At 38.7% G+C, this 13,963-nt stretch overlaps 1 protein-coding gene across 1 annotated transcript in view; it reads right to left on the bottom strand.

Moving 5' to 3' along the window:
- Nucleotides 1-13,963, bottom strand: part of ttn.2 (titin, tandem duplicate 2) — a 195,467-nt gene that overhangs the window by 109,187 nt on the left and 72,317 nt on the right. The window contains exons 88-97 of the mRNA XM_026376595.1: nucleotides 13,565-13,869; nucleotides 13,028-13,169; nucleotides 12,687-12,785; nucleotides 11,814-12,329; nucleotides 11,267-11,344; nucleotides 9,361-9,435; nucleotides 1,961-2,032; nucleotides 1,608-1,721; nucleotides 1,415-1,513; nucleotides 876-920 (exon numbers count right to left, since the gene is read on the bottom strand). Coding sequence (XP_026232380.1) covers nucleotides 876-920; nucleotides 1,415-1,513; nucleotides 1,608-1,721; nucleotides 1,961-2,032; nucleotides 9,361-9,435; nucleotides 11,267-11,344; nucleotides 11,814-12,329; nucleotides 12,687-12,785; nucleotides 13,028-13,169; nucleotides 13,565-13,869 — 1,545 coding nt within the window. The remainder of the gene's footprint in view (nucleotides 1-875; nucleotides 921-1,414; nucleotides 1,514-1,607; nucleotides 1,722-1,960; nucleotides 2,033-9,360; nucleotides 9,436-11,266; nucleotides 11,345-11,813; nucleotides 12,330-12,686; nucleotides 12,786-13,027; nucleotides 13,170-13,564; nucleotides 13,870-13,963) is intronic.

Here is a 13,963-nt window from a genome sequence, read left to right as displayed (position 1 = left end):
TTTTCTTCAGGTTTCTCATCTTTTGGGGTGGGTTTCTGACGGGTCCATGCATCTTTAGGAACTTCTTTTTGCTCCTCTTCTTTAGGTTTAATGACTTCAGGCTTTTTCACCACATCTGCTTTCTCTCGAGGCTTCTTCTCCTCCACAGGCTTCCTGGAGGCGATTGATATCTCAACCACCTCTTCTTTATGGACCATCTCCTCAACATCAAACACAGTGGTCTTGATAACCTTCTGAGGTTTGCCCTCTTCTTCAACCTCTTTAGGTGGAACTGATGGAATCTTCTTCAGTACAATAATTCCCTGCTCTTCTTCCACGTCTCTCACGACTCTGGTTGTTTTCCTCAAAGTGGGAATCTCAAATTTTCTGTCCTCTTCAATATGAATTTTACCTTTTTTGTGGAGAACAGTTTCTGAGGCAGTAAAGTTTTGACATTACTAACTGACACTTAAGGCATAACAATTTGCACAAACACATACTAAAGAGTCACAGATGGGCAAAAATAAATACACAAATCACACATTAACATTTATTTTAATCACAAACCTCCTAAAAATAACTTAAGATGGCATAAAGGACAAAGACAAGACAACATTTACAGAACACAGAACAAATACAAAATACAGAAAAAACACGTGGTATAATGTGAATATACTGAACATTTCAAAGAATGAATGAGCCAAATAGAACCAAATAGAGACCAACAGATGTCAAACTGAGGATTGGGTGAACTGGGTGTGCATTTTTGTTTTGGGGGACCTATTGGGTACTGTAACAGTTTCAGAAGGTATGCCTTCATTGTTGCTGATTATATACTGTCAGTTGCTGTGTATTTTATATACTAACATAATATGGTTTACAACTGGTCCTCTTACCTTTCTTGACTCCTCCAGGCGCTTGGACAGGTCCCTTGGATTCATCTAGTACAGATGTATAGTTCGAAAGTTAATAAAAGGTCATGTAATTAAAGAGCAGCTTTAATATTTTAAAAATAGGAAGACCCTACATTTATTTTATCACCATATTTGTCACCAAACACATTCAGAAATAACAATAATTCAAAATCAGATTATGGATGACATAATAAAGTTGTGACTGAGATGCAAAGCAAGGTAGTCCAGTATGAGTCCATCCAATTGAATGATGTGAGAAGCAGTTTGAGTATGGATAAAAAGCTAAAATGAAATTGTGTCAAAGGATAAATATGGCATGCTGTGTTGGATTTATGGTCAAAGAGTTAAACAGACAACACCACAGAGAGGGACTTCTGACCAAGACAAAACAGGCTATGCACTAAGAACAACAATGAAAACACAACTTGATGATTGTAGCCAACATGAAATAAGATGTGATAAACATGGAAAAAGCTAAAACAAAGAGAATTTTTCCTTCTCAGTCCATAACATATCTCTACCTGGCTGAGGGGCTGTCTTTTCTACAACAACTGTTTTTTCTTCTTCCACAACCATCTTGGCTGGTTCTTCAGCCTTCACAACAGGCTGTGACCGGGATACTTCAAGTGTAAAAAAGAGGGAATGGAAGGATTGTAAGGAAAGGCCAAAAGACACCGTCCTTCTAAAAGTGCAAAAGAATTACTATCTAGATACCTGGCTTTGCTTCCTCTTGTGCAGTAATTGTCTTCTCCAACTTCTTAGTTTTGTCAATAACTTTAGGCCTTTTTGGAGCTTCTTGAACTTTTTCAGCAGCATGCAGTTTGCTCTCTTGAAGTACAAAGTATACAAAGGATTTAACAAAAAGCTCTCCATGGACACCAGAGAGAGCTTGACATCAGAGTTTATACCGATAGTTTATGTTCATAACCACCTCATCTCTTTAGTGATTTGGATAATATGGTGAGTTGCTATGGGATAAAGTTTCAAAGATTTAAATTAGCTCAAGAGTGACATTATTTTACAAATGCCCTGCACAGAAACACAGAAACACTTCAAAAGTTAGGTACCTTCTAGAGGAACAGCTGGCTTTACCACTGGTTCTTTGACATCTGGCGGCAGCTCCTTGTCCTTAACTGGAACTTGGAAATGAAATGATACGTCACTGATAAGACTGATGGGGTGTGCACTGAACCATGCAAAGACAACACAATAATAAAGAAAATCCACAATGAAAACATGAAAAGCTGAAAGAGTTTAAAGATGGAAGAAATTTCCAAGATATGTTCACAAAAATATATACGCTCACCTCATCTGTAGGGGAGAAAATAGTTTTAACGCGTACAACTACAGTATAATGTAAACCACAAACAGAATTAGTAAAACTATGAAAAAAACCTACACACAAAACACAAAACTGTGGTGGTTTAACTATCAGGTGATAAGAAGCCAACAGAAACCATTTCAGATGACAGCACGGTGGTCCTTCACAGTGAGAAAGAAGAATTGGTGCCCAAACAAAATGGGTGATATGACATGGATAAATCTGCAAAATCCTTAACACGACGATAGCAAGTGAGTGCACAGTGGTGTATGATGCTCAGGTCAAAAACGTGCTCAGTGACATACACAAATCTTCCCTATATACCTCTGAAAGATTGTTGAAGGGATACATTTGCTTTCCCTTCTGGTTCCAAAGACAAAACTGTTGTTTCTATGGTGGAGTGAATCCCTTCAGGTCCTTCCACATCTTTCGTTATGGGTTCAAGCTCCTGAGTTATGATGTATTGGAAATCTGCTTCCAGGCAAGACTGTTGGATTTCAGATGTCCTCCTGTTGGCACCATGGCTATATACTGTAGCGTCTGTTTTGTAGTCAGTAGTGGTTTTCTCAGTTATGTTTTGCTCGGTTTCATCTGTTACTGAGGGTTCTCTGACTTTGGGCTCATACAAAGGCAGCACTTCAAAATCGGCCTTTAACTCAATTTCTGTGGGTTTGCATTTGTCAGAAATCTTCCCCTCTTCAGGGACTAACTCTCTAGGTGTAACTAACAGCTCACCTTTGATTTGTTCCTGTCCAGTAGCTTGTATCTCTGTGTTTTTGTTTGCCTGACACAGGGCTGGAAGTTTAGATTGTCTTATAACTTGTTCATGTTCTGATTTTATTTCTTCTTCTGGAGTAACAGTGATAGCTTCATCCCCAGCTGGCTTGGATGTTGGCCATTGTTCCTTATCTTTAGTTTCTCGTTTATTTGACACAGCTGTTGTGATTTCTTCTTTTGTTGCAATTCTGTCAATGAGAATGCCTCTTTTGATGTATGTTTCTGGTCTGTCATCTGATTTAAGTGATTGTTTAGGAGTCTCTGTTGCTTTGCTTTCAATGTGTTCCAGCTTCATTTTTGCTTCTTTGATAGGACTAACTGTACCTGTTCCATCCTTAACTGCGATTATCGTTGACTGAACTTCTTCTCCTGTAACATCACAACGGTATCTTTCATCCAAACTCAGTTTTCCAATCTTTATTTGTTCTAGTTGTTCTTGGTTTGTTTCTGCAGTTGGGGTAATACAGAGGAAATCATCCCTAATTGTTTCTGTTTTAGACTGATTGCCTTCAACTGTAACCTGATGTTGGTCTTTTAGAGAGTATGATTTCTTTTGAGATGTACCATCATATCTAACTTCCTCGTACCCAGGGGAATGGTGTACTTCTTGGGTCTTTTGATGGGTAACAGTTGTCCATTCTGCCTTTGGTTGAGTTTGTTTCTGTTTTGTATCCACTTTTTTTTTTTGGTCAGGTTTTAAATAATCTGGGACTTCTTTGGCTTTAGTATCTTTGTTTGTAATCTCGTGTTTTTCAGCTAAAATTTCCAAACTTCTTTGGGCGGACGGAGGACTTTGTGGATGTCCTATAAAAGGAACCTCACTGGACTCGTGTACACCCTGTTTCTTCGATGTAATATCTTTTACATCCTTGTCAGGAATAATACCTCTTTGCAATTTGTCCATTTTAAAATATCCTTCTTTTATAACGACAGGTTTTTCTGATGCAATCGTCATCACTGTTGGAACTGAAATTGTTCTTATAACTTGTCCCTGTTGTGCTTCTCTTACTTCTAATAAGGAAACACTACCATGTTCATCTTTAACTGTAACTATCATGGACTCCACTTCCTCTACAGGAAATGTTCTTTTTTCCAACATCTGTCCATTCTTGTTTGGGAATTTTGATTTCTTTGGTTGAATGTCATTACTCTTTGTGGCTTCTACCCCGGTTGCAGGAATAACACCAGTTTTTTCTTTAGTTTGCTTTTGTCTGTTTTTTATCTCTTCAGGTGAAAGAAGGGTGGTAACTTTGTTAGTTACAGAAGATTTCTCTGATGCTTCTTCTGCTGCATCAGATGAAACTGAGGTCTTTCCTTCAGTTTGTTTCCATCTTTCAAGTAACTCCTCCTCAATGGGACTAACTGTTTTCGTTTCATGCTGAGCTAGGTCTACTGTTGATTTGGCTGCTTCAACTGTTATGACATCTGTGTCCCTCTTTGTCAGAGAAACTTCATCTATGTCATAGACACACTCTTTTCTTGAAGTAGTGTCTTTTAATAACTTGTCAGGTGTAAAATGTAATTTGAGATTGTCTGATTTAACATTTCCATCTTTAACTACATGTGATCTTTCAGATGCTATTTCCATTTCAGGTGCCACTGAAAACTTGTTTGTGATCTGTTCCTGTTTTGTCTCTGTTACTTCCAACGGGCTAACACTACCATATTCATTTTTTATTGAGACTGTTTTGGACTGCATGTCCTTAGGGGAATTTTTGGTACTTTCTCCCAAACTGCTCTGTTCCTTTTTTGAGGACTTAATCTTTGTCGGGACATTTTCAACAATAACTGGTGATATTTTGTCAAGATTTTGCTCTTCCTCTGTTTCCATAGCTTTTTTCTCTAGTGGAATGTCATCGGACTCCTCTGTTGTCTTTGCAGTGTATTTTTCTATTGGTATCTCAGTTTTTGTTAAGCTATTCTTTAAGCAAGTTAAGTTTTGCTCAGCTGCTCTTGAAATGTCTATTCTGACTTCAGTTTTCTCTGGTTTTTCTTTAACTATGTCCTTGGTTTTGGTCTGTTCAACAGTAATATCATTGGAAGTATCTGTTATCAACTCTTCATATTTTACTATTAGAGGTTTTTCAGATGCAACCTCCATTACAGGAGGGACTGAAAACATTCCTTTAACTTGTTCCTGTTTTGTTTTAGGCATTTCAAAAGGAGTGATACTACTATATCCGTGTTTCTCTGTGACTGTCTTAGACTGCATTTCTTCAGATGGTTTTCTTTGTTTTTTGGAGAGTGTGTCATGCAAAGTTTGTTCAGTTGGTTCTTGTTCTGGCAGTTTTGTTGCCACACTTGTGGAGCATTTACCGGTTTCATCTTTAATTACTTTGGCCGCAATCTTGTACATTTTGGTTAATGTCTCAGCTACATCTTTTTCCTGAAGAACTTCATCTGGCTTCGCCCCCTTTACTTTGTTTGTTTGTTCCTGCTTTCTTTTCTTCTCTTCAACAGGAGCGGGTTTTGCTGTTTTGTCTTCCTTTTCTACATAATCATACTCAACTAAAGATTGTTTGTATGCTACATCATGCTCTGACGCCCCTGAGCCCGTGCTATCAATCTGTTCCTGTCTTTTTAGACTCTTCTTTTCAATGGAAGCCACTTTACATTTTTTACTTTCATCTGGGTCTACATCACATGTGATTGTTGGTTTTAAAATGTCTATTTTGGTGTTTTTGTCTTTTGTCACAAGTGTCTCAGCTGCTTCGTCTATCACAGGTGCCACTGAGGTTAATCTTTTTATGTGTTCCTGTTTGATTTGTAATGCTTCACAAGGTGCGATACTAACACATTCATCTGTAACTGCAACTGTCCTGGTCAGAGCGTCTTCAGTTAGAATCTTTTTAGATTTGACTGATGTTGATCTTTCATCTTTCTTATGGTGAACAACTTCTGATATATCACCACTTCCTGCTTCCATAGGTGCAGTTCCCTTAGAAGAATCAACTCTCAGCAATTGCTTCTTTTCCTTTTTTCTCTGACTTTGGGGATGTTGCTTTTGAAATTGTTTGTCTATTTTATATAATGACAGTTCTTCTGTCAAGGAGCCTTTATCAGACTCATGAATCCCTTTGTCAGAGACATTTCTTTTAACCTGCTGTTCCTGTGCTTTTGGTGTCAAATGTTTAAAGGTAGTCACTTTTAATTTTGATGGGATTGGTTGGTCTTCAGTCTCCTGAGTTTTACATAACTGTCGTGGTCTAACCTTCATTAGGTTACCTTCATTCTTTTGAGGAGTATCATCAGTGTCTACCTCCGCTTTTGCAAATTCAGTTACTTTGACTTCTGAAATTCCCTCTTCAGGAGCTACTTTCAATTCTTTACACATTTCCTCCATCATGGGTGAGACTGCAACCTTTGTTTTAATTTGTTCCTGTGTTGTTTCTCTCTCTTCAGTAGGAATGACTTTAAAAGTTTTATCTTTAACTGTGCTGACCATTAGCTGATTATGCTCAACTATAATCTCTTGAGGTTTGGTATGTTTCTCTTGTGGCCAAACAGTTTCAGGCTCTCTCTGAACTGAAATGGCCTCTTTAGGTATGGCCATCTGTATTTCTCTCTGTGATTTTTCAGATGTTGCTGTCAAATCTGCAGCAGATGACTTTCTTTCTTTAGTTTCTTTGCATTTCTGGGTGGCCTCTATTTTGGAATCTATTTTAGCCGTTTTCTCAGTCACTCTGATGGACGTGTTCTCTTCGGTGGTGGGTTTTTCTGTATTGGACAAACTAAAAGAGCTGACTCTTGGTATAATTTTATCAGATTTACTTAATCCCTGCATTTCAAGGCACTTATCTGTTCTGTCAAGACTTCCCACAGGAGTAATTTGGGTGCATTTGTCTGTGATTGTCTTTGTGTGGATAGGTTGGCCTGTAGTTTTACCAGCTTTTGATGGCTTCAGTGTTTCTGGGGTGAACTTTTCTGATGGTAATTCTTCCGATACTGGCTCAGCTGTATAGGCTACCTTTGTTTTAGCTTGTTCTTGTCGAGTTCTTTTTGGGATCTCTTGGATTTTGTTTTCTCCTGTTGATTTTGTGACCTTTGTGGACATCTCTTGTGTGTCTTGTGATAACGGTTTTATCTTTGTAGAAATTACATCTAATCTGTGGTTTTCTACAACTTCTTCTCCAGCTTCTGAAATTCTGGCACATTTGTCAGAACAGTCTCCTGCTATCAGCGATTCTTGTGTCTTTTCAATTAGTTCTTGTTTTCTTGCTTCCTTCACCTCCTTAATTCTGATTGTCTGCGACTGGCCATCCTGTGCTTTGCCTGTGACTGGTCTCTGCTGTCCCTGCTTTTGGGTTTCCCTTTTCTTTTGTGGACCTACCTCTGACTTTTCTTTCTCCTCAGCTTTTCTAAAAATGTTCCTAATCTTTGTTTTATGCTCTTCAGCTAAACTAACTTTGTCAGTTTCATCTTCTCGAAACTCTGACTGAACCTCTGCTTGAGTGTCTTCGGATTTCACTACCTTCTGTTCTTTATCTTTCCTTGACACTCCTTCTGTTTGAGACATCTCTAACAAAGCTGCCCTTTTTCCTTTTTCATTTAGAGACATCTTATCTTTACTCATTAGCAGATTTGACTTGACTCCTTCACCTAAAATCTCTTCAGTTTTGGCTAACGCTGATTTTCGTTCAGTTTGTTTTTGTTGTGTTTTTATGTCGTCTGTTGGAGAAACTTGTTGTTGTTTATTGTCGGCTGAAACCATCTTTGGACATACTTTTAATTCTAGGTCCTTGGTCTCATCCATTCCATTCTGTTCCATTTCTTTTGACTCAACTGGTCTTGTAGGAGGATCACATTCGACTTTATCCATGTTCTCTGTTTTACTAGTACACCTTTCTACTAATGTTTGTTGTGGTTTTTCTGTTTCAGGTTTCATGGTAGTCAGTCTTTCAGATTGCTCTTGTTTTGCTTTTATGTTCTCTTCTGGACTAACTTGGATGTATTTGTCTGCAACAAATTGGTCAGCTACTGCCTGCTGTCCTACGTTTTGAAATACATCTTCCTTTGGAGTCCTGCTTTGTGATATGATTTCAGGCTTTTGAAGAATGCTATCAGTTGCAGTTATTTTCTCAGAAAGTGATTGTGGAAAAACAGTCTTTCTGCTGGGTTTCATTTCAGTTGCTCCTTCCATAGGACTGACTTTGACCAGTTTGTCTTTAAGTGTAACTACTTTGGACTGGATGGTTTTATGCAGAAGCTGATCAGCTGGTGACATTATGTCTGAGGCATTTCCTTCATTCCTCCTCTGCTCTGCTTGTTTCACATCTTGATCTTCTACTGCGACTGTCTTCCACTGAAAGTTATCAAATTCTTCTCTCATTTCTACCTGATCTTCTTGTTTGGATGATTTTCTTATTTTATTATAAACGTCAGTTCTGATTAATTTTGCTGGAGCATCTTCCTGCAGTAATTGTTTATCTGTGATGTCTTTATGTTGATGTCGTTGTGGTATCTGTAATGCTTTCTCTTTCATAGAATCAGATTTGTGCTTTGGTATTTCTTTCTTTGCGTTACCTTTAGACACTGCTAACTGAATTCCTTCAATCTTATTTTCAGCTTTGTGTGATTCATTTTCAAGTTTATCGACTGTTTCGTTTTCTTTAGATTGAGAATCTGTTAACTGCACAGACTGTGCATTAATCTGTTGTCTGACTTGTTTCTTAGCTAATGTTTTCTGTTTGGCACTTATTTCTTTCTCAGTAGTATTTGACTTTTCTTCTGCTTCCTGAGATTCGACTATTCTAGTTTTGGGAGCTCCCTCCTCTAAAGATTTAATGAGCATTTCTTTCTTCTTTGAGGTTGTTTCAACATCATCAGCCTTCTTGTCTTGTATTTCTTCAACTGTTTGTTGAACATAAAGCTCTTTTTGCTCAGTACGCTCATCTTGAACTGCCGCTACTTTATTTGTCTTTGTTTCATGTCCTGTCATGACCTTTTCTTTAGTTTCAAAGCCCTGTGTTTTTGAACCATCAGTAACAGATATACCACCACTTATTTCAGGTTCCTTCTTGGTGTTAAAGATCTCTTCTTCCTGCAAACTTTTCATTTTGTCACCCACAGTTTCTTCTTCACCCTTTTGATGCATTTTAGCTTTTTGATCATTTCCTCTTTCCATGACTTTCTCTGCAGAGTTTGTTTCTTCAGCCATGAAATCTTTCCGATTTCTAAGTCTTTTCTCACCCATTAAAAGATCAGTGGTAGTCACTTGAGGATGGAAGACTTTAAGAGGTGTGAAGAAAAAGCACCATGTAGCGGTGCCAAGAGATTAGGAAAAAAAACATAGACACAACATTTGGTGTTAGACAAACACAGAGATAAAAAAGTAATCACTGACAATCAAGAACAAATGTGTTGCTGTACCTCTCTCGGGTCTTTTTCCTTTTATTTCAACTTGTTCGGGGGACGGGGCAGCAGTAACTGTCTCTGTCTTGGTTTCTGTGTCTTTAAAGAGTAATCAAGACAACATTTAAGAGATGAAAGAACAGGGAGAAGGAATAAAAAAAGAATCTGTTAACAAACAGCATCCAAACAAAGTAATAGAAGAGTGATGTAGATGAAGATGAGGTGAAACACAGTGAATAGGAAAATATGATATGAGAAGATGACATGAAAAGTTGACTGTGGACTGAGGCTGATGTGATGACTCCTGCTGGTTGCCCATGATTTTGCATAAAAAAGAACAAAGACTGCACCCAAAAATGGAGTCTTGGGAAAAAGTTAGAGATGGAAATGATCATGATGTTAGATGTTTTCTCTGTACCTCTGGAAGGTGCTTGAGAGGAAATCCTTTTCTTCTCCAGTGGTTTCGTATGAACCGTATCCTCGATAAAAAGACTTTCTTTTTTTGTCTTTTGTGTGTCACTTCTCAGAGGAGGGACATCTCTGGATTCCTCTTCTTTCTCTGTTTCCTCTGTTTCAGTTATAGCAGTGCTTGACTCAAGCTCAGCCTTGTGTTCGATCACTTTTGTTCTCTTAAGCTTGAGATCTGCTGCTGACTCTTTTGGTTGTACGGTCACCTCTTCTGCACTTATTTGATCTACTTTTGTCTTTTTTTCCTGTTTCCTTTCTGCTGGCTCATATTTCTTTACTGACACTTGAGCTTGTGCACTAGTTTCTTCTTTTTCGGAATCATAAATGACTGGTGGTTTAATTCTAATTTTGTCCTTTCCACCTATTTCCTCCTCCACAATATTTAACTCTGTAGATATAAACTTTGTTGGTTTGCCTTTAATAGTAGTTTCTCCTGGCTCAACTCTAATTTCTGTAATTTCCTGAGTTCCACTGTATTTCGTCTCTGGAATACTTGATATAATCTCAGTGTCATAATCTACTTCCTTGTAAGGGACCTCTGTAAAAGGTTTTACTTCAATTTCCAATTCTTCAGTTTGTTTTCTGGCTTTTGTGCTGATAATAACTGGGGAAGGTTTGGTTTTATCTGTCTCTTCAACATATGGAATATCTTTTACTAACTTCATTTCTTTCTTTGCAGTTGTTTCCTCTGGTTGTGCTCTCTTGTGTATCTTTCTGCTTTCTGTTTTAATAGAGGTCTCACTTTCCTTTTTGACTCTAACTTTAGTTTGTTGTTTAGAAAGATTGTGATTGTCTGGCAGGGGACTGACCGAGGTGCCGTCTTTCCTTTCATCTGTGATTTCTTCTGTTGGCGATTTTAATGTCCTGACAAAAAACTCCTCTTCAGTTTTTTCTTTTGTAAGTTCATCCTGCAGTGTTTGCTGCACTACAACCTCTTCTGTTTTAGGGACGACTCTTTGTTTGGTCACCTTGGTTTCTTTCCTTTTTGTGTCAATAACAGATATCTCACCTTTCAATTCAGACTTTTTATCTTTCTGGGTCTGCTTCTCCGTTGTGCTTAAGACATCGTCTTCTGATAGCAACACTAATGTTTGGCCTACAGGAGTCACTTCATCCTCGTACAACACGTCAGCGCGTTCTTCCACCCCTTCTTCGTGTTCCCAAACCTCCTCTGTTGGGGACATTTTCTCCATCACATAATACATTTCCTTTGTCTTCTCAGCTCCTTTCCTTTGCTGAATCTTAACAAGGCTTGTAACTTCTGGAAATTGTAAGAGTTGTTGAAGAAGAGGCGTCATGAAGCGGCGCCAAGAGGTGATGGCAAAACACAAAGACAAGAGTGTTAGAAAGACACAACGCAGAGATTAAAGGGCTGATGTTTGAGGTGACAATCCATCTGGTGTGTATTACACCAGATGTGGAGTATTTAACCACCGTGTCTCCAGATGGTTAGTACCTTTTTCAGGAGGAGAGACTTTTTTCTCCTGTTCAACCTCTGTGGGCAAAAGCTTCTCAATCTTCTTAGTTTCTATTTCTTTTAAAGAATGATTCAGTTTTTAATCCATGATGGTGCATTAGCAGAAGGTCAGTGTAGAAAAAAGAGAATTTAGACAGTTAACAAACAGTGAGAAATAACAACACACATTCATTGACACAAATCAGAGCTAGAAATAACAGATAGAAGAAAGATGCATGATACTGTGAAACCCTCTGAGGAACTGGCAACAGTTCAGGTTGTGATTTCATACAATAATGAATGTAAGACATGACATCTAATGTAGACTCAAAATCTATAAGATCAGTTACATTGTCTATGCTACAGAGAGCATTTGATTATTACATGTTTCTGGATGTGTATGTTTTAAAAAAAAAACACATCCAGAAACACAATGTATATTTTCCCATGGTCCTGGAGCAAATGTTGTAACTGGACTGTTGCTGATGATTCACATGCATGAAGAAGACAAAAAGAAAGAAAGAGTTGAGGTCTGCCTCATCTATACCTTTAAGAAGAGGTACTTCTCTCTCTCGTTTAGGTTTAGCTTCAGGCACCTTCTCAGGTGTTTTATCAGGGGTCTTTGCAGGAACGGGTTTAGCGACAGAGATTATCTCTGTTTGCTTCTTTGACACCCTTTCAGGTTTTACTTCCTCAACCTTCACAGGAAGCTCCTCAAGGGGCTTCTTAGGAATCCTCTCTTTCTCAGTCACCTCCTGGGGAACCTTTGCAAGCTTCCTCTCAGGAGGAGACGTCTCTATCACTTTTTTCTCAGGTACTTTTTCTGGCATCTTTGGAATTTCCTCCACTTTTCTCTCAGGTGCCGGTACTTTCTCTGGGACCTTCTCAGGGGTCTTTTTCTTCTCCTCTGCTCTGCCCAGAGGTCGTGTCTCAGGTACTGTTTCGGGTGTTTTGTCAGGGAGCTTCTCAGATTCAGTCTCCAACACAACTGCATTATCTAAGACCTTTTGAGGTACTTTTTCAGGCACCTCTTCAGGCATTAGTTTAGGTTTGGGCTTCAGAGCTTTAAGAGGGTTTGACACAAAAATATGCACAAGACATGAATATAAAGAACAACAATTGTGCTGGCGCACAAATAAGGAGACATTAAACTAATCTAAATGAGTCATTGTCTGAGAATTAGCATACAGACATGTTATGATTTGTAAAGGCCAAATGATGGTGTCAGAAGAAAAGTAAAATCATTAAGAACTATTCTCTGGGCATAAATAATAACATTTACATGCGTTATGGTAAATTGAGTAACGTAAGCCACTTGGTTAAAATGTAAAAAGACTCGAAGGACAACAAATAAAACAAGGTACTGTAAGAAAGCCTGAGCTTGTTACTGATGAAAGATCTAGACGAAACATTAAAGTACCTTTCTCTTTCTTTGTTGGCTCTTCTTTGGGAGGAACAACAGTAGCTTCTGGTTTCTTGGCTGCTTTTGGAGGCACAGGTATTTTTTCCTCCACAGGAACTTTAAAGAGTACCATTTACAGACATTAGAAGAATTACAATGAACTAATGTGGAAACTCACAACTCTCTTATGTGTAAGACAAGGGGTTAAACTCTGTTAAACACAACGTGCAGCCCCATCTTAACATCACAGTAACTCAGTGAGTGAGAGGTTAGAAATTAGACAAACACACCATGGAAAGATGAGCATAAGAGTTTAGGTTTTAATGTGATGAGCTTTGAGATGACTGAGTTTCAGGTACCTTTAACTGCCACAGGCTTCTGCTGTGGTGCCTCTTCCTCTCTCTCCACTTTATGTGGGAGTGTAGGAGGTGGTGGTGGTGGTGGTGGTGGTGCAACCACCTCCTTCTTTGGTGGTGTCTCTGGTACTTTAAAATGACATGAACTGTATCAGATATTTGAAAATGTATCTATGGCTATGCTGTTGTTCTGTGGTTCAAGGGAAAAAGTGACATCAAAATGAGACATACACAGACAAACTGAGTCGATCACAGACTGAGACATTTAGACGAAACATTAAAAGCTCCAAAGGTTAAAGAATTTAAGAGTTTCCTTACATCCAACAAGAACAGCACAAAAAAGGATCAATAGGTATTCATGGAACAATCATTCCAGAGTTAAGGTTGGATGGTGGAGTTAAGAAGATTAAGAAAAACTCCAGAACTGCATCACAACCAGACACGGTGTATACCTTTCTTCGGTGGTTCCTGCCGTGTGGGCGCTGGTTCCAGTTTAGTCTTTGGAGGTTCTGGTTTTGGCACTTTCACTTCGGCTTCAGCTCTTTTCTCTGGCAGTTTAGGTTTGGGAATCACTGCAGGTTCTGGTTTTGGAACAGCAGGTTCTGGTTTCGGAACAGCAGGTTCTGGTTTCGGAACAGCAGGTTCTGGTTTCGGAACAGCAGGTTCTGGCTTCGGAACAGCAGGTTCTGGCTTCGGAACAGCAGGTTCTGGCTTTGCTACAGAAGGCTCAGATATATGCACTTTTGGTTTTTCTGGTTCCGGTTTTGGAGCTTCTGGTTCTGGTTCAATTACTTCAGGTTCAGGCTTGATCTCAGCTGGTTCTGGTTTTGCAGCCTCTTTGGGGACTTAAAGCAACATTCAGATTGTTTTACATTCAAAGATTCGCTTCCACATTTGAAGCTAGTTACAAACAATAAAGATGTGTCAATACTGAAAACA

The sequence above is a fragment of the Anabas testudineus genome, chromosome 21 (genome assembly GCF_900324465.2).
Source record: "Anabas testudineus chromosome 21, fAnaTes1.2, whole genome shotgun sequence".
In the NCBI taxonomy this organism is placed as follows: Eukaryota; Metazoa; Chordata; class Actinopteri; order Anabantiformes; family Anabantidae; genus Anabas; species Anabas testudineus.
This window is presented reverse-complemented; position numbering and strand designations above follow the sequence as displayed.